Below are 18,733 nucleotides of genomic sequence, written 5' to 3'. Positions count from 1 at the left end.
ATCTGTAGTGAAGTGAGGTTACTAAGGTTATAATGGTGTTGTTTTGTTGTATTTGTATTTGATCTCCTCGCCCTGTGAGTTCTAGCTGACAATATCTATCTTCCTTAGTGATTGAGAAGTGTTTAAAATATTCCAAAGCTTCTTCGTAATATGAATTTTCAAATCTAAGTTTGTTTATTGATAATTAATTCCTTCTAATAATTTATGCATCTCATCAAGTTTTTCATAAAGTTGTGCTTTGTTACTAACAATCAAACCTTTTGATTATAGTAATAATTGTTTAGGGTCACTATCTGAAGTAGGTGTTTTTTGTACTTCCTTTTTCTTAGGAAATGGGTCAAGTTGTAAAGTTTGTTTTAAGGATTCTTGGGAGGCCTTAAGATAATCAAGATTTCTTAATAGGGATGGTAATTTCACCAGAATTTGATGAGTAATCCGACATCTGACCCGAAAGAAGAGGATATGGAGGGAATTTTTATAGTAAATGGGCATTCAGGTATGGGTATGGAGGCGAATGCCATCAAATCCTACTTGTACCCTACCCGATACCTAATTATATATATATATATATATTGGGAAAGAAAAAATTTTAGCCCGCTTTCGGTCTTAGAAAAAAAGACTTAGTTTGTCTCTTTATTCGGTCATTAACACGTATCTCATCTTCTTTTACACGAGAAATATTCATCCGATTGAAGGAGTGCGAGATGAGGAAGAGCAAACAAGTATATTGAAATAGTCTTTTTTTAAAAAATGAGAATGATAGGGAGTAATAGGATGATGGGTAGGATATAGATACTCGAACCTTCGACGAGTATGAGGATGAGTATGAAAGTCAAATACCCGATGGATATGGAGATGAGTATAGGGATAGATATAATAAATGGGGATGAGTACGAAGGATACGAAATCCTACCCAAATCCTATCCGTTGTCATCCCTATTTCTTAAGACTTTAGCCATCATCTGATTTTGTTGTGCTAAGTGTTGAGTAATATTTTCAATTTTCTATAAGAAAAGTTGAGACTGTGTTTCTAAAGAAGTTCAATACTTATTAATAAGTCTGTAAGAGAATTTAAGTGGGCACTTTTTGAATGTAGACAGTGCAAATATGATTTGATTATGATATAACAAGTATGTTTATTGTGATCGCAAGTAATAATTGTTCTTGGTTATAAAGCAAGATCTAAGTAATCTAGTTTACTAATTCTAAAACTAGAAGTTGTACACATAAACTAGTATAAAACACCTAAACTCGTATGACTCTAATACCAAGTTTAGCTTCAATTTAATTTAAGTTAATTTCTATTTTGGTTTAATTTGTTTGATGGTGTGATTTAAGTTATCTGATAGTGTTTATCTGATGGTGGATTATAGTTCTAGTTTAATGATTCTAAACCTTCAGGGATGTCCTTCTTTAACTTTCTAAATCTCACTAATGAGCCTCAACTAGTACAGAGCTTCAAGAACATTTGTGTTTACTTTTTTTTCTTACCCTGACTTTTTTCAGGTCTTACTATAGCATGGTTTCTTTTTTGCTTTACTTATCCAGCACAAGTTTCATAGAAGACAGAAGTATACCGTTCCTTCTTCTCTCTTAGCTAGTTATTGTTTTACCAAGGTGGTATATTAAGACAAGGGCTGAGGAATTCTTGATGTAGAAAGTAAAAGAGGGTAGAGCCCTAAGGCTTAGAAAGCGTTATTTACTCAGCCATGTAAACTATATAAACACCATATATAAAATAGATATAGGAATTTTGAAAGAAAATTACAAACAGTAGGGACTATACAACTTGCTTATAAGCTTGAGAGAGAGAGAGAGAGAGAGAGAGAGCTTAGAGGAGAAGGGCGGGAGAGTTTTCGTCAATCTTGCTTTCTTGCTTGCTTGCGTTCCTGCTTGTTGAGACGAGAGATGAGAGGACTTTTTATAGAGAGGAGAAGAGGCTTCTGAACTCTGGAGGAAGGATAAGAAAGAATCTAATTAGTAGCGCTCTTGATAATCCCGGTTGACATTTTGGAGAAGTAGTGGTGTCTGACATCCTGGCTGATGTTTTGTAGAGGAAGTGCTTATTGACGTCATTGCATATGTCATAATTTTATCATGTTGATTAGGTTTGCTTTTTTCCACTGATCCAATAGATGGTGGTAGTGTAGAGGTAGATGTTATTAAGGAAGGAGTTTTATTTTTATTTTGTTTTTCAAACCATGTTGTATTTTTCTTTTGGTAGAATTGACATAGGTTTGAATGTTGAGTAGAGTAAGAAAACGGAATGAATTCCATTCCGAAAGTTTTTGGCTAATAATTTTTTTTAGTAACAATATCTCCTGACAAAGCATAATCTAAAGGGTCTCGGTAGGGATCCTAAAGCCAAAAGCTTCCTTGAATGGATGATCTCCAATCTTTAAGTTGTTCTTCCACTGGTTTGGGAGAAGGTCATTCTTTGTCAAGGTGAGAAGGATACTCTTCAAATGGACAATTCTACCAAAAGAAAAAAATACATCATGGTTTGAAAAACAAAATATAAATAAAACTCCTTCCTTAACATCTACCGCTACACTACCACCATCTATGAGATCAGGGGAAGAAGCAAACCTAATCAACATGATAAAATTATGACATATGCAATGACATCAATAAGCACTACCTCTACAAAAACGTTAGCCAGGATATTAGACACCACTACTTCTCCAAAAATATTAACCGGGATAACCAAGATCACTAATTAGATTATTTCTTATCCTTCCTCCAGAGTTCAAAAGCCTTTTCTCTTCTCTATAAAAAGTCCTCTCATCTCTCGTTTCAACAAGCAAGAACACAAGCAAGCAAGAAAGCAATATCAATGAAAACTCTCCCACTCTTCTCCTCTAAGCTCTCTCTCTCTCTCTCTCTCACACACACACAAGCTTATAAGCAAGTTGTATAGTCCCTATTGTTTGTAAGTTTTCTTTCAAAATTCCTATATCTATTTTGTATATGGTGTTTATATAGTTTACATGGTTGAGTATATAACGTTTTTTAAGCCTTAGGGCGCTGACCTCTTTTACTTTCTACATCAAGAATTCCTCAGTCCTTGTCTTAGTATACCACCTTGGGAGAACAACAACTAATTAAGAGAGAAGAAGGGACTGTATACTTTTGTCTTTTGTAACACTTGTGCAAGCTAAGGCAAAAAGCAATCGTGCGACAGTAAGACCTGAAAATAGCTGAGGTAAGAAAAAGAAGTAAATACAAATATTCTTGAGGCTCTCTACTAGGTGCGGTTCATTGGTGAGATCTAGAAAGTCAAAGGGCATCTCTAAAGGTTTAGAATCATTAAACCAGAACTATGGCCCACCATTAAACAAACACCATCAGACAATTTAAATCACATCAGCAGACAAATTAAATCAAAGTAGAACTTAAGCCCTATGCCTCACAAAGCTATTCTTTTTAATTTTGGGCCTTAATTTTCTTATGACACCTAATCATGCCCTCTTACTCACTAAGAATTATGTGATCTTTCTTTCTACTCCTGTTATTTCTCCATCTTTCTATATATCCCTCAAAAGTCATCGCTTATAAGCATGGTGGTAGCCCTCAGGGTGTAGCACATGTTGGTGCAACATCCCTCAGGTCAAGGTTGACCTGGTTGACCAAGCTGAGTCTTGGTTTGAGTTTAGATGTTTGACAATAGGAAATTGATTGAAGGAGAAGTCAAGTAGGTCAAGGTTGACCGGATACTTGACTGGGAAGTCCTAACTGGGATGTTAGGTAGAATGGAAGTCCTAGTGAGTGAAGCCAGGCAGAAGGAAAGTCCTAGTGAGTGAAGCTAGGCAGATTGAAAACCCTAGTGAGTGAAGCTAGGTGAAAGTCCTGGTGAGTGAAGCCAGGTGAAAGCCCTAGTGAGTGAAGCTAGGCAGATGGAAAACCCTAGTGAGTGAAGCTAGGTGAAAGTCCTGGTGAGTGAAGTCAGGCAAGGAAAAATCCAGATGGATCAAGGATGATCGGACATCTGGTGTTGGGAAGTCCAAGTAGGTCAAAGAAGTGACCAGATACTTGGCATGAATAGAAAAGTCCAGGTGGGTCAAAGGGATTGACCAAACACTTGGTGGGAAGTCCTAGCAGGTCAAAGGAGTGACCAAATGCTAGGCATGGTGTACCAACAGGTCAAGGTTGACCGGGTGTTGGTTTGGTAGGCTTGGGACTTGGTTTTGGGCAAAAACCAAGTACTGGATCGATCAGTGGATCGATCCAAGCCGTTCCTAGCGAACAGAGAGCCTCTGGATCGATCCGTGGATCGATCCAGATGTCCCAATCGATCAGTGGATCGATTGGGACGCGGCTGCTTCGCGCGATAAGCGCTGGATCGATCCAGGCGTTTTTCCCAGAGCACAGAGGCGCTCTGGATCGATCCGTGGATCGATCCAAAGCCTCCCCAATCGATTGGGAACATTCGAATCGATCGGGATCCGACCGTTGGCGTCGATAAAGGCCGCAGGCGCATGATTCCTTCGGTAGAACTTCACCGATTCATTCCAGATTCAACACAGCTCCTCCCCAGCACTCTCTAAGCTCCTCACCGCCAGTTCTTGAAGGTTCTTGGAGGTTCATCCAAGTCAAGAGGCGAGTTGCAACGAGAAGAAGAAGAAGCTAGGGTTTTTACTGCATTTCTTGTAAGCTTTTGCTTATTCTTTACTACCCTTTCTTCTTCTTGTACTGAGAGTCTTGTAGGGCTTCTCCGCCCTCGGTAGTTACCGAAAAGGAGTGTTTTCATAGTGGAGGGTGCGTGCGTGGTGTGGATCCTTGGATTAGTCATCTCTGTTGGAGGTGGATACCAAGTAAACAAACCGTGTTAGCGTTGTGTGATTGTTTCTTTGTATTTCCGCTGCGCATTCTTGAAGAAACAAGCACCGCCGAGCACTGAGCGAACGCGACGAGCTATTCCCCCCCCCCCCCCCCCTCTAGCTACTTTTGGTCCTAACAAGTGGTATCAGAGCGAGGCCGCTCTTCACCGGAATCATCGCCGGAAGGGTCAAGCATATCAAGAAAAGCTAGAGGGTGAAGAAGTTGGAGCAAATTCTTCAAGTTCAAGACTTTATCAAGCTCAACTTCAAGATGCAATTCCAAGATGGGCTTGGATTTGACACAAGGGTGGCTCCACCATACACTTCTACGAGTTTCGATTCTTGGAAATCAAGAATCGAAAATTTTCTTATGATGGAGATAGAGCAATGGTTTGCTCTAATGGAAGGCTTCAAGGCTCCAAGAAATTCAAAAGGCAAAGTTCTAAAGAAAAGCAAATGGAGCCCGGAGCAAGTCCAAAGGTGCGAGGCAAATGACAAAGTGACCAAGCTTTTGGTCAATTTATTGCCAAGCACCATCCTTTGCAAAATTGGAGAGTTTGAAGATGCAAAGGAGCTATGGAGCAAATTGGCCAAGCTTCATGAAGAGATCCCCTCCACTGTACAAGATCATGAAGAATCCAGAGAGGGTGACTCTTTGGAGCAAGACCAAGAGGAGGGCTCCGAGGTTGAGAGATGCTCAACCTCCGAAGAAGAGGAAATCCAAGAAGCTTCATCCTCGAGGGAATGCAACGAAGGGAACAAGGAGGGAGCATACTCCTTGTTTCATGTTCAAGATGATGAAGCCTCCACCTCTTGGATTGAGGGGGAGCAATCCTTGGTGACGCCGGATCAAGAAGAAGGAGAAGCTTCTACATCCGGGTCAAGTGAAGAAGAAGAAGATGGTGCCACCTCCGAAATTCAAGAAATAGCAAATGGAGGAGCAAGTGCCATCCCTACACAAGAAGGTATAAATGTTTCAATTAAAAATAAAAATCATATAATATGTTTTGAGTGTAGGGAAGTGGGCACTACAAGAGCAAGTGTCCCAACTTGGCCAAGAAGAAGGGTCAAGTGACGCAAAAGGGCAAGGAGAAGCCCGAGGAGACCATTCCCGGAACAAAGAAGAGCAAGGAGCATATCATATGCTTCTCTTGCAATCAAAAGGGGTATTACCGGAGTCAATGCCTCAAGGGGAAGAAGATGGTCAAGGCTCAAGGAGGCATTAGTCAAGGGGGAGCCTCCAAGGTAAAGAAGAAGGTAACATTTATTGAGCCTACTCCTTTACATTATGGTAAAAAGCATGATAGTTCTAATTTTTATCATTTTAATGCGATTTACCATAAGAATAGGAAGCATGAGGGCTTTAAGGAAAAGCATGTGGCCCTACATGCCAAAACTACTACACCTAAGGCTAGGAATGTAGGTAAAAGTCTAGGCAAGAACTCTAAGGATTGTAGCTACAAGCCTAGAAATAAAAATGCTCATGGACTTAATGGAAAACCAAAAACTAAGGACTTAGTGTGGAAAATCAAGTCTTAAGGTCAAGACTTGATAAAATGGAAAAGACCCTAAAAAGGATGGAAAATATCCTATTAGGGCAAAATGAGCATAGCCTAGGTTTAGGGGTACAAAAGTCATCCAATGGCCATAGAGGTTTGGGATACAAACCCAAAGCTAAAAAGGATGTGCCGAGTTATCATAGGGTTCCATATAGCTATGGAACAAACCCTAAGTCTAGAGGTCAAGTCAAAGATACAAGGGAAGATATCCCTAGAAGTATTTTTGCAACCAAAGTGACTAAGACCTCTAAGAAGTCTAAGAAAGTCACTAACAAGGTCACAAGGGAGGCTATCCCTAGAGTTGACCTAGAAAAAGTGACCAAGGCTTCTAAGAAGCCCAACAAGGTCACTAGGAAGGTATCTAGGGAAGTTATCCCTAGTGAGTACCTAGAGCATCCAAGGAGCACCAATAGGTGTTGGGTTCCTAGGAGCATCTTCTCTACCCCATAGATGGGTTAGAGAGTGTCAACTCCGATTAGAAGGGTAGTTAACCCAACTTTGAGGAAATTGACACTCAAGGAGCATTTTCAAGGTTTTTGTTAACCTTTGAAAATGAAATGAAATTATTATTTACTCCTTGAAAGAGTAAAATGTGCCTAGTGGTGAAAAACTGATTTTATCTTAAAATGGCACATATTGGGAAATTCATAAGAACTACCAAGTTGGGAGTTTGGTATGTTCTTAGGAAATTTAAGGCAATCCGGGCCTTAATTTAAAAGTGCTACTCTTGTGAAAAATGAAATATGCCAACATTTGAGGATATGCTTAATTTCGACTGGCATAAATTAATCAAGGGAAGTAGAAATGCCAATTTAGGCTTTGGCATTTTCATGAAGCACTTTAGGGCAATCTAGGTTTAAGTTGTAAGTTCAGCTAAGATTTTAAGGATACTTAGATAGTTGATCTAGGTATTTTATTTATGCTAAACCTTGCCATGAGTGTTTGCCCATAATATGCCATGACATCATGTCTATTTTTGCATTCATGGTTTATTATGCAAAATCCAAAAATACCATGTCATGACATTCATACATCATGTAGTTATAGGAATCTTTCTTTTGAAAGTTATTTTATTTTGATGTATGCCATAACATTATCATGCATTAGTTTAATTCCTTGTAATTAAGGATAAATGGCATTTAACAACACTTATTAACAAGTGACATCCTAGGTGGATGTCTAATATCTTTGAAATGCCTAGATAGATATGCATGATCCCTAGATTAGGGCAAAACCAAAATCTACATCTCACAAAGACTATAAGGTGACTTGTATGTGCTTTAGTGCACATTAGATACAAGTGAGATGTTAGGATGATGAACAAAGCTCAAGATGTTGATTTAGTGCATTCATTTGAGTTTTTAAGTTCATCAAAACACATAGTTATGTGTTTTCCCATCATTGGGAAAGCTAATGTACAAGTCATGTGCATTATGCCCAAGGAACATGATGGGATATTGGTTTTGAAAATGTTTTTAAAATGTTTTTGGAAAACTTTGGTGAAGGCTATCTTTTGATAGTAATCACCATTGAATAGTTAGACACAAACTTGAAGAAAACGCTAAAGTTTTTGCAAGTTTTCAAGTTTGTGTCAATCTTTGAAAATATAAAGTATTTTCATAGAAAGCTATTTTTCCATGATTAAGTATGCCCTAAATAATGTCTACACGAAATTTCATGATTTTTGGATTTTTGTAGAATTTTCTAGGGGTTTCTGAAGTTGATTGAAATGGAATTTCAGCAACTATCAGAACTCCGATCGATCCATGGATCGATTGGAGTTCCTGAATCGATCCGTGGATCGATTCAGAAGGTAAATCTCGCGAGCAGAAGCTCTCTGGATCGATCAGTGGATCGATCCACACATACTGAATCGATTAGTGGATCGATTCGGTTGGTTCAATCGATTGGATCCCAACTCCAATCGATCCAAGTTGTGATTTTGGCTGGGAAGGCCTGACTTCAGCATCTTTGAACCATGGTTAGTCTATGTAACCATTCCAAACCCTTAAAATACATTTGTATACATAAAAAGGGTGTTTTCGTGTTGAAAACAAAGATGGAATGGTTAAGGAAGACTTCATTGAAGTTTAGGTTGAGGTTTGTTTCAAATTTTGAACATTTGAACCTCAAAACTTCTAAATTTGGGTTTCCTAAAGGTTTAGGGATTCCAAGTCATTGTTGGTGCAATGACAGAAGTTACCACCATGTCTTTAGGGGGAGGGACTCTTTAAAGACATGAAAAATTATTTTTCATAAACCTTGGAAGGTGGTTAACCTTCTTTAAAGAAAATGCTCATGTATGAGCTTTTGAACTTGAAATGGGGAGTGGATATCCTCATTATTTCAAGTGGGAACTCAAGTGGTTAGAAAATGCTCAAGGTTGGGTATTTGTCTACATTGAGGGAGAAGTTAAGGAAAAATGAAGGGTATGGGACCTTCGTTATCGTGTTGATCACAACAAGTGATGTTGTGAACACCAAGGAGCAACTCTTCAGGGGGAGAGTCGTCAACAAATGGATTTGTTGATGTGTACCCAAAATTGGGGCATGGGTTGATGTGTGCCCAAAGATGGATTGATGTGTGCCCAAAGATGGGTTGATGTGTGCCCAAAGATGGGTTGATGTGTGCCAATAGGGGGAGAATGAAAGGACCTGTGAATGGGTGTAAGTTAGGCTTTCATTACCTAGAGGGAGTGTGTCCTCTTAGGAGGAGAATGAAGAGCTTAATTTATGTGTTCATTACCTAGTGGCATGAAGATTGAGGCTATAGGATTAGCCTAACTTACATGTGGTATTGTAAGTGTTATTGTGGTATTGTCAAACATCAAAAAGGGGGAGATTGTTGGTGCAACATCCCTCAGGTCAAGGTTGACCTGGTTGACCAAGCTGAGTCTTGGTTTGAGTTTAGATGTTTGACAATAAGAAATTGATTGAAGGAGAAGTCAAGTAGGTCAAGGTTGACCGGATACTTGACTGGGAAGTCCTAACTGGGATGTTAGGTAGAATGGAAGTCCTAGTGAGTGAAGCCAGGCAGAAGGAAAGTCCTAGTGAGTGAAGCTAGGCAGATTGAAAACCCTAGTGAGTGAAGCTAGGTGAAAGTCCTGGTGAGTGAAGCCAGGTGAAAGCCCTAGTGAGTGAAGCTAGGCAGATGGAAAACCCTAGTGAGTGAAGCTAGGTGAAAGTCCTGGTGAGTGAAGTCAGGCAAGGAAAAATCCAGATGGATCAAGGATGATCGGACATCTGGTGTTGGGAAGTCCAAGTAGGTCAAAGAAGTGACCAGATACTTGGCATGAATAGAAAAGTCCAGGTAGGTCAAAGGGATTGACCAGACACTTGGTGGGAAGTCCTAGCAGGTCAAAGGAGTGACCAAATGCTAGGCATGGTGTACCAACAGGTCAAGGTTGACCGGGTGTTGGTTTGGTAGGCTTGGGACTTGGTTTTGGGCAAAAACCAAGTACTGGATCGATCAGTGGATCGATCCAAGCCGTTCCTAGCGAACAGAGAGCCTCTGGATCGATCCGTGGATCGATCCAGATGTCCCAATCGATCAGTGGATCGATTGGGACGCGCTGGATCGATCCATGGATCGATCCAGGCGTTTTTCCCAGAGCACAGAGGCGCTCTGGATCGATCCGTGGATCGATCCAAAGCCTCCCCAATTGATTGGGAACATTCGAATCGATCGGGATCCGACCGTTGGCGTCGATAAAGGCCGCAGGCGCATGATTCCTTCGGTAGAACTTCACCGATTCATTCCAGATTCAACACAGCTCCTCCCCAGCACTCTCTAAGCTCCTCACCGCCAGTTCTTGAAGGTTCTTGGAGGTTCATCCAAGTCAAGAGGCGAGTTGCAACGAGAAGAAGAAGAAGCTAGGGTTTTTACTGCATTTCTTGTAAGCTTTTGCTTATTCTTTACTACCCTTTCTTCTTCTTGTACTGAGAGTCTTGTAGGGCTTCTCCGCCCTCGGTAGTTACCGAAAAGGAGTGTTTTCATAGTGGAGGGTGCGTGCGTGGTGTGGATCCTTGGATTAGTCATCTCCGTTGGAGGTGGATACCAAGTAAACAAACCGTGTTAGCGTTGTGTGATTGTTTCTTTGTATTTCCGCTGCGCATTCTTGAAGAAACAAGCACCGCCGAGCACTGAGCGAACGCGACGAGCTATTCCCCCCCCCCCCCCCCCCCTCTAGCTACTTTTGGTCCTAACAGCACAGACGATGGACGCATGACAACTCTGACGTAATGGTCAGGAGTCGATCCCTTGGGGTGATGGCTGATATGGTCAATCATACCATGTGTTCAACACCAATGTACCTGCATGAACCTCTCTCTTTATCCGTAGGATCGACTCTAAGGGGACCGTTAATATAACGAATCTATTTTTTTTTTATAAGTATGATGGTAGCCCCTCTTGTTCTCCTCTTGAATCTTTCAACCCAACCTTAAGTTGTCCTTACCCTGTTATAAAAAGAAAGCTCCCCTTCTAGAAAACTAACCTTACTTGACTATGAAAGCTCATATATGGAAGTCGAAGACTCAATCACTAGTTATTTACAAAATTGAGATATAGATAATTATTATCAAGATTGTGTGAATCCTACATATTTATGCACTTTATTAAAAACATAAGAAAAATCTAGATTTGAAAAATTAAAAATTATAGAAAAAAATCTTACCAAATATTAGAAAAGAGACAAAACCTATTACAAACTAAACATCATCAATTAAGACTTGAGTATATATATGGTTTTAGTAGTAACGATTGTGATCCTTAAAGACCATATAAAGGATCCGATGTTACTCATTTTAGAGTGAATTTGGTCCCAAACAACCAAAACTAGGCAAATGTGGATTGTTATAGCAATTTGAATGAATAAACTCCAATTTATACTTTCAAGGCAATTAAGGATGCACAGTCGCGAGAAAAAACATTCAAAGAAATTTTTTTTATTCCGTCTAATTTGGAATGATAAAAACAATCTTTAAAAAGTATCCGGATTTTTAAATCCGTCTGTCTATCATTTTATGATAGATAAATAGTAAAAAAAAAATTGAATGGTACATTTTTTTAATGAAATAAACACAAAAAATGTCCAAAAAAAACTTATCTTAGTTTTGATTTTTGTCCTCCCAAATAAACACGAGTGCATTAAATTGTTACTTATGGTCCCTTGAGAAAATCTAGGAGGGAAATGGGGAAAAGGAAATATCAATAATAAGATTTTTTTTTTTAAAAAAAAAAAACTTAATAGAGATTATTGAAATTTATATGTAGTGTTCAAGTGTTTCTAACTGAAAAGAGTGTTATTTTTTAAAACTAAATTAAAATTGATTTGGAAAACACTTGCCTACTCCGATCCTGCGAAGTTTCCATTATGAGTTTTCAGTCAAATGGCAATTTGCATTATCAAGATGGGAGAACATCAAATTAGGCTCAAAATGTTCTGGATTATTAGATCCTTTCCACTACCAAAATTTTGGGATCAGAAAGGCTAAAAGAATGGAAACAGAACTGATGCAGCTGGATCCATTTTTTGAATTGAACGTTTTTGCAGCTTCAGTAGAGTCCCAAAAACTTCCACCAGAAGGAGCCAACAACTCCCCATAACAAAGCATTGACACAAGCGACAATGAACCCCATCTTGAACACTTCTGGAAGCTTGAGGTAACCCGCTGCAGAGGAAAAGTAACAGGAAATGCACACATGTTATGCAACTGACCAAATCAGAGAAACACATTGCAATCATTGCTATGTGGAAATTTAACAAAATGGTGAATCGGGCAACGATGGCATGTCATCGTTAAGAATTTGCAATTGAGAAAAGAACTACACTACGTAAGAATCAGATGTCGATGATATGTTATCGCTAAGAGCTCAAACTAAAATGGGAAAACAAATTAAGTATTTAAACTGCAGTGTGTTTTATATCGCACTGATTTGTTCTGAAACCACAAACCAACAGGTATGGGTGAAAGTTACATGTTCCACCCATCCTATGTATGCTGACTACCCCATTTACCATCTGCACCAGACGGTATAAATTGTAATTTTGAATAATATCAATTGAGGCAAACTAACCAAATTTAAGTCACTCATATCCAAATTAAAACTATTTAGTTTAGATGCTGAGAGAATATACTATATAAGCTAGGTATGTAATTGTATAGACAGGTATTCAATGAAGTAATCAATGCAAAACACTCATTCTAATGGGGCATTAGTAGGAATATTATTATCTGTATAAGGTATGCTATATGTTACTTATGTTTGTTATGTTTGAGTTGTTCTTCAAAATGGTATGTTATAAGTTACTTATGCCTGTTATATTTGAGTTGTTCGTCAAAATGTTATTATATTGTTGCTTTTAAAAGCAAACATATTAAGTTGAAGCAGGCCAATAGGGTGAGTTCAATCCAAAATCACATCAGCAAAGTCCGACCAACTCTGCACAGCTTGGCGTTGAAAGGGCATCTTTCCAATTTGATACTGAAACTGGCACCAGTATTGAAGTTCTAAACCTTTTCTTAAGCCAGATTTAGTAAAAAAAAATCCTTCATAATGTAGAGCAGTAGACATTGGCTAAGAAAAACAAAAATGTTTAATATAATAACTACAAAACGATATACAAGGGGGGAAGAAATCAGATTGTACCTCCATAGTATACAGCAGCCTGACCGCTACTATAATGTGTCAGAGAACCAAAAAGATTTGTATTATACGCCAAAGCAAGTGCAGCCAAAACACCAGGAACACCAGCAGCCAAATGCATGGCAAGAAATGCTGAGTAGAGTGCTCCTACATGACCAGTCTGACTTGCAAATAGATAATGGATCAGGAAGTAGGATGCTTGGAGGACAGCAAGGGTTGCAGGCCAGCTCAATGAATAAAATTCAAGAAACTTAGCCACACAACTTGACATCCATGATACTATTCCCAAATTTGTCAGCTGCCCTGCCATTCCAACTAGCACAGCAAACCAAGCCAAGGTATCCCATGCAGATTTCTCGCTCAAGCAATCATCCCAATTTAGAACACCTAAAAGTAGAAGGATAGATAGGCCGAGCATTGCAGCCACAACACTTGATATTCCAAGAGCATCACTTCACAACCAAAAAAAAAAAAATCACTCATGAGAAATGTTTCCTAGAAGAGTAAAAGCCTGCAAGGCAATGGGAAATTAATGACATTGTTGAACAGTTATGTATACAAGCTACAATATGTAAACCACTACAATGATTTTAACTGAGAGGTTGTGGTTGCGTGCTTGTCTATCTACTTTTTTCTCAAAAGTAATTCTCTACATTAACTTCTATGCATAAGCCAACATTAATGTACACTTTCTAATTTCACAGTCAATGAAGAAAATTTTGCTCTACAATCAACATATAGCTGGTATTAGGGATGCGATCATGTTAACAAAACATGAAACTCCAACTAAACTAACTCTAATGCTAGGACATAATGGCAAAGCCCAACTCTCAAGTATCATGTCCTACCAAAATAGTGGAAAAATCACATGCAGTGTAAGAGAGAGCAAGTAAGAGAGAGCAGCAGTTTCCTTGTAGGAATAAAATGGCAATATGATTAGTAATACACATGCATACCCAAAAATCCACAATGAAACAGCTAGAACCATAGTGCCAACCATCACCCATTCGCTCCTTGTGACAGATCCCATTTGTTCCAACTTTTTGGTAGCCAAAGCCGGTGCATCTGGTGTATCCTTTACTTGTGGGGGAAATATTTTGTAGAGGATATAGGGAGTGGCCAGAAGAGAAACAATAGCAGGCAAGCTTGCAGCTTTAAACCATGATACCCATGGACCAGAAATTCTAACACCAAGTTCTTCAGCTAATTTAAGGCACAAAAGATTTTGAGCTGCGGCAGTTAGGAAAAGGGCGCTAGAATTAGTAGCTGCCTGTTTTGCACCAAAAGGCAAAATAGTCAGTCACTGTACATTGTATAAGATAAAAACTGGTACAAGTAATTTGATACCAGCAAAGTATTCAGTGCTAAACATTGAATCAGAATGTAGGTGGCCGATGTTCTTGTGAGGTGAACTGAAAACTCAGCTTTTTACTGCTAAAATTGGATAGCACAGTAGTCAACACAGCTCTTGTTAAGTGTTTAAAGACAGAAACTAAGTGTGCAGAGGCATGTCGTATAACAAAAGAGGTTCCATCCACAACTTAACCCTCTGAAACCCACATTCTGAAGGAGAGCAAGAAATAGTGGCAATAAGGCCCTTATCCAAATATGATATTTTACTAAAACCAAGAACTGCTTTTGAGAAGACTAATCATGCATTTCAATATTAGATGCAAGTAATATAAGCAACATCTGTGACAATTAGGCGGAAACAATAATTTCATTAAAAGAAACTGACAAAATTCACAGAAAGAAAGCAAGAGATGCAATCAAAACAGGTGCTCCTGACCTCTGATGATATAAGCACATTATCAAAGGAAACCTCAAAGAACTTAGGTAAAAAAAACTAATAATTGTCATTTCAACATGGATCATACAAGATGGTATTGAATGATATCTTCCACTAATAATTCTCTTTAGTTGCTCTAATTTAAAGTATATACATGAACTCTACATGCTTGCAAAGATCCGGTGTATCCCTTGTTAATATGTGGAAAAGGCATATAAGAATGCTCGAGATTATTATCATGCATTTGCTATTAGTCATTATAAAAATGATATATGATTTGGAATATTTGATTGACATCCCAGTCCTGCTATATATATGTAAGATGTATATTATATTGGCAACTTGATTGTCTTACCTGCACCATTAACTGTTAAGTGCTACTTTAGATATACCAATAAAAATTGGTCATGACCCCAAAAGAGGTGACCATAGGGAATTATGGTTTCCAAGTTCCTAAAGACATACATAATCATCTCAGGTATATCGATGAAACCCAATAATGAGAAATAACTGATAATGGTTTAACCACAAGGTATATTTACTGAAATAAAGGATGAATGGTGGAAACACCAAGACAATGATGATAATCATCAGAGACATAAGAAATAATGTGCCCATGGATGAGAAGCATCATAGGAGTGAGCACAATGCCTAAACCTCTCATTGATAGTGTCTCTATGTATTATAACCGTATCTTGCACCCTCAAACAGTAGTTTTGCAAAGGATCTCGATAGATTAAATGAATGTGTTTCATTGTTGACAGTAGATTTTTTTTTAAAAAAAATTGAGGATTTTATGACCAATACACACCTTCACCCAAGGTGGTTTGAAATTAGACTCATTCTTTTTATGGTAGAACAAGATGAGTAACATGCAGAGATAGCTAGCATAGATAGCATGAATGCCAAATCTTACCATACCATGCTCAATAATTATACAAGAACCATAAGAATACAATGGGCATATATATGCAGATCAGACATCATAATTCAATCTCAAGAAGAGAAAAGGTTTATCAGATTTCAGTTTTAGCAAAAAAGAAAAGAAAAAAAAACTTACTTCTTTATAGCAACAAGCAAACGGCTATACATAAATTTTAATATAGTGAAAGTCAAAAGACGTTAAAGACCTGTAAGGACACTCTCATCAATACTCAGATTCTGAATCAAAACTCTTGTTTCATTTATTTCATTGAAATTAGGCTTCTTACTGCAGTTAAGCAGGCAGTTTGAATGTGAAATTAGATTAAAAACTTCCGACTACATGTTTAAGGATATATAGGAACTTGCAAAAGAATCAAAAGATTACTTTTTTTCCCCTTTAAACTGCTATATCAAGGACGGGTGCCCTAGATCAAAACTAAGATTAGAAGAACTTAGAACGTTTTTTGCTATAAGACATGAAATTTCTTGACGTTCAGTATAAATGCAATATTATAGTTAAGCACGCTAACTTTGGAAAAACAGATGAATACACGAACAATTTCTTTAATATATATATATATAATTATCTATATAATGCTATATAGCAATATAGGCAAAGGAAACAAACAACTATTTCCAAAAGGCCAAAAAAAAAAAAACTTTCTTTTGCAAAACTTCAACATCTAATATAGATTTTTCAGAAAACGATACCTGGAACTGCGACATAACTAGATAGGAACCCAGCTTCCCTGCTGAATGATCACCAGGTTTGCTCCCTGACGACAGGGACAATGACTTGATAATTGGTACGAACACCCCGCCAGCTCTGGCAGTGGTGCTGGGCATCGCGGGAGCGATTAAAGCCTCGCTGATGGTAAGTCCGTACGACAACCCCAAAGTACTCCTCCCAAGCCACTTCACAAAGTACGTCGCAATCCGATCTCCAAGTCCAGTCTTGACGAACCCCCGTGCAAAGAAGAAGGAAATTACGATAAGCCAGATAACCTCATTGGTGAACGCCCCAAAGGCCACCGAGAAGGTCAGCGTCTTCGTAATGATCGAGGCGGTGAGACCGATGAAGGCCCAGGCGCCCACCGGAAGCGGACTGAGTACCAGGCCGGCGATCGTGGATAAAAAGATCGCGAGGAGCTGCCACGCCTGCGGAGTGACCTCCACGGGCCGCGGAACGGCGAACCGCACGGCGAGGCCGATAGCGACGGAGATCACGAGGGGAACGAGCTTCGCACCATGGGCCGGCTGAGGCGGCGGGGGTGCAATAGAGGCTTCTGGATTTACCGAGGATGCGGAGGCCGAGGAGGCGCGGATGGGGGGGAGAGAGAGCTTGGCGCGGTCGTGGCGGAGGCGGATAGGGACGAAGGGGCGGCAGAGGACGGATAGAGGGGCGGACGAGCAAGGAAGCAAATCGGAGCGAACGGAGGTAAGCAGACGGCGGCGGCGGAGGGCGGCTGGGCGGACGGAGATAGGGGAGGACACGGGGCGGCAGATGGCGGAGCTCTCCATGACCGACGACGCCGCAACCACACGGAAATGGAGTACACAGAGCCAGACCCGTTGGTTATAGCCTCAGACTCTTGGTCTCCTGGGAAAGGATCTCGTATAAGAAGCATAACAAATACAATTTTATGGAAACAGATACACCGTTCAATTGCGTAAGCAATCACATTTTGTTCGTTCATCGTCGATGGCCGTCTTTAAACTCGTTCTCACTGGTGGGTAGGAACACCTGTGGAACATATGATTCCGGCAGCACAGGGGGCAGATATTCTGAGCGATGGGGGATTTACAGCTCAACCAAGTGGACAAAAATTAAAACGGTCAGTCATTATTTTCATCATTATTAAAACTATATCCATATTAAAAAATATTTTATCATAATTTTTTGCCATAAAACACTTTTCTTTATGGATCCAAACTATTGCAATAGTTTTATCAAAATTATTCAAATATTATTAAAATTGCTTTAAGGTTAATAAAAACTAGTGTAATATTAATTAAAGTTACTTTAATGTAATTAAAATTAATTTAATATTGATATCTATTTTAATATTATTTAAAATTTCTTGAACTTGATTAAAATTTAATCGTTCAACATTGCTTTTTTTTTTAATTTAGAATATCACAATAAAGAAAATAAAAGAAGTTTTTTTTTATTGTTGTAGAAAATTTGAGCAAATAGAAATAAAATTTATCTTTAATCTATGCTACCACGGTAGAATATTTAAATTATCACTTAAGTACTCACGGTTTGATTCCCAACTATGACATATTTGTAGGAATTTTTTTTTTCAAATAGGAAGAGCAACCAAATGATGTTGGACTTCTGGGTTGACCGCCATGCGCGCCTACCGATTTACCCTGATCGTTGGTGGGAAACGTCCATAGGGCTGGGTTGATCATCCTAGGGATAGTAAATGAGGCTAACTGAGTTTATCATTTTTTTTTATAAGTGTCAGTTATAGTCCCAAGATTATGGTGTAGCGATAAGACATTTAGGTTGTCACTCAGGCACCCGCAGTTCGATCTCCAACTATTGTAAATTTCGCAAGCACTTCCCGACTTACCTTGGTTGCCGGTGAAAAAATTCCATAGGGTCAAGCTGGTCACCCAGGGTGTTGGTTGCTACTCGAAAAACCTAGAGGTTCCACTGTACAAAAATTTTGTACAAAGTTCTAAACCTTTTCCTAGCTACCATGTGTTCTTTTAAATTAAATTTTGGATCGCCTGCGGAACTTAACACGTTTGATCCAAAACTTAATCTATTTGTTCTTTTAGGTTTTGACTTGGATCTCCTGCGGAACTTAACACGTTTGATCCAAATCACCTAAGTTATTTAATTCCATTAAATATTAATTTCCAAAATTGGTTTCCAGTACTGACGTGGCGAGGCACATGACCTTCTTGGATATGGGAGCAACCACCACCGACTAGACAAAACCTTTTAAGGAAAGCTAATATTTAATTTCCTAAAATAA

The 18,733-nt window shown here is 39.0% G+C and overlaps 1 protein-coding gene across 1 annotated transcript; it reads right to left on the bottom strand.

The window, feature by feature from the left end:
- Positions 1-11,706: 11,706 nt before the first annotated feature.
- Positions 11,707-17,315, bottom strand: LOC121992557 (dicarboxylate transporter 2.1, chloroplastic-like). Its single transcript, XM_042547020.1, has 4 exons — positions 16,452-17,315; positions 13,984-14,297; positions 13,031-13,479; positions 11,707-12,051 (listed from the first exon to the last, which is right to left on the bottom strand). The coding sequence occupies exons 1-4, from the start codon at positions 17,259-17,261 to the stop codon at positions 11,936-11,938; spliced, it is 1,689 nt and encodes a 562-aa protein (XP_042402954.1). The 5' UTR covers positions 17,262-17,315; the 3' UTR covers positions 11,707-11,935.
- Between the last annotated feature and the right edge of the window lie 1,418 nt (positions 17,316-18,733).

The sequence above is a fragment of the Zingiber officinale genome, chromosome 6B (assembly GCF_018446385.1).
Source record: "Zingiber officinale cultivar Zhangliang chromosome 6B, Zo_v1.1, whole genome shotgun sequence".
Lineage (NCBI taxonomy): Eukaryota > Viridiplantae > Streptophyta > Magnoliopsida > Zingiberales > Zingiberaceae > Zingiber > Zingiber officinale.
Note: the sequence above shows the minus strand (reverse complement) of the source record. Positions and strands in the feature narration are given on the sequence as shown.

What these genes read in the sequence shown, in the direction of transcription:
- LOC121992557 (XM_042547020.1), bottom strand. Translation starts at nt 17,261, where the DNA reads ATGGAGAGCTCCGCCATCTGCCGCCCCGTGTCCTCCCCTATCTCCGTC. An exon ending in GTTTCATTGTGGATTTTTGG is followed by an intron (nt 13,480 to 13,983) that starts GTATGCATGTGT and finishes TTGGTTGTGAAG; the next exon opens with TGATGCTCTTGGAATATCAA. An exon ending in GGCTGCTGTATACTATGGAG is followed by an intron (nt 12,052 to 13,030) that starts GTACAATCTGAT and finishes TTTCCTCTGCAG; the next exon opens with CGGGTTACCTCAAGCTTCCA.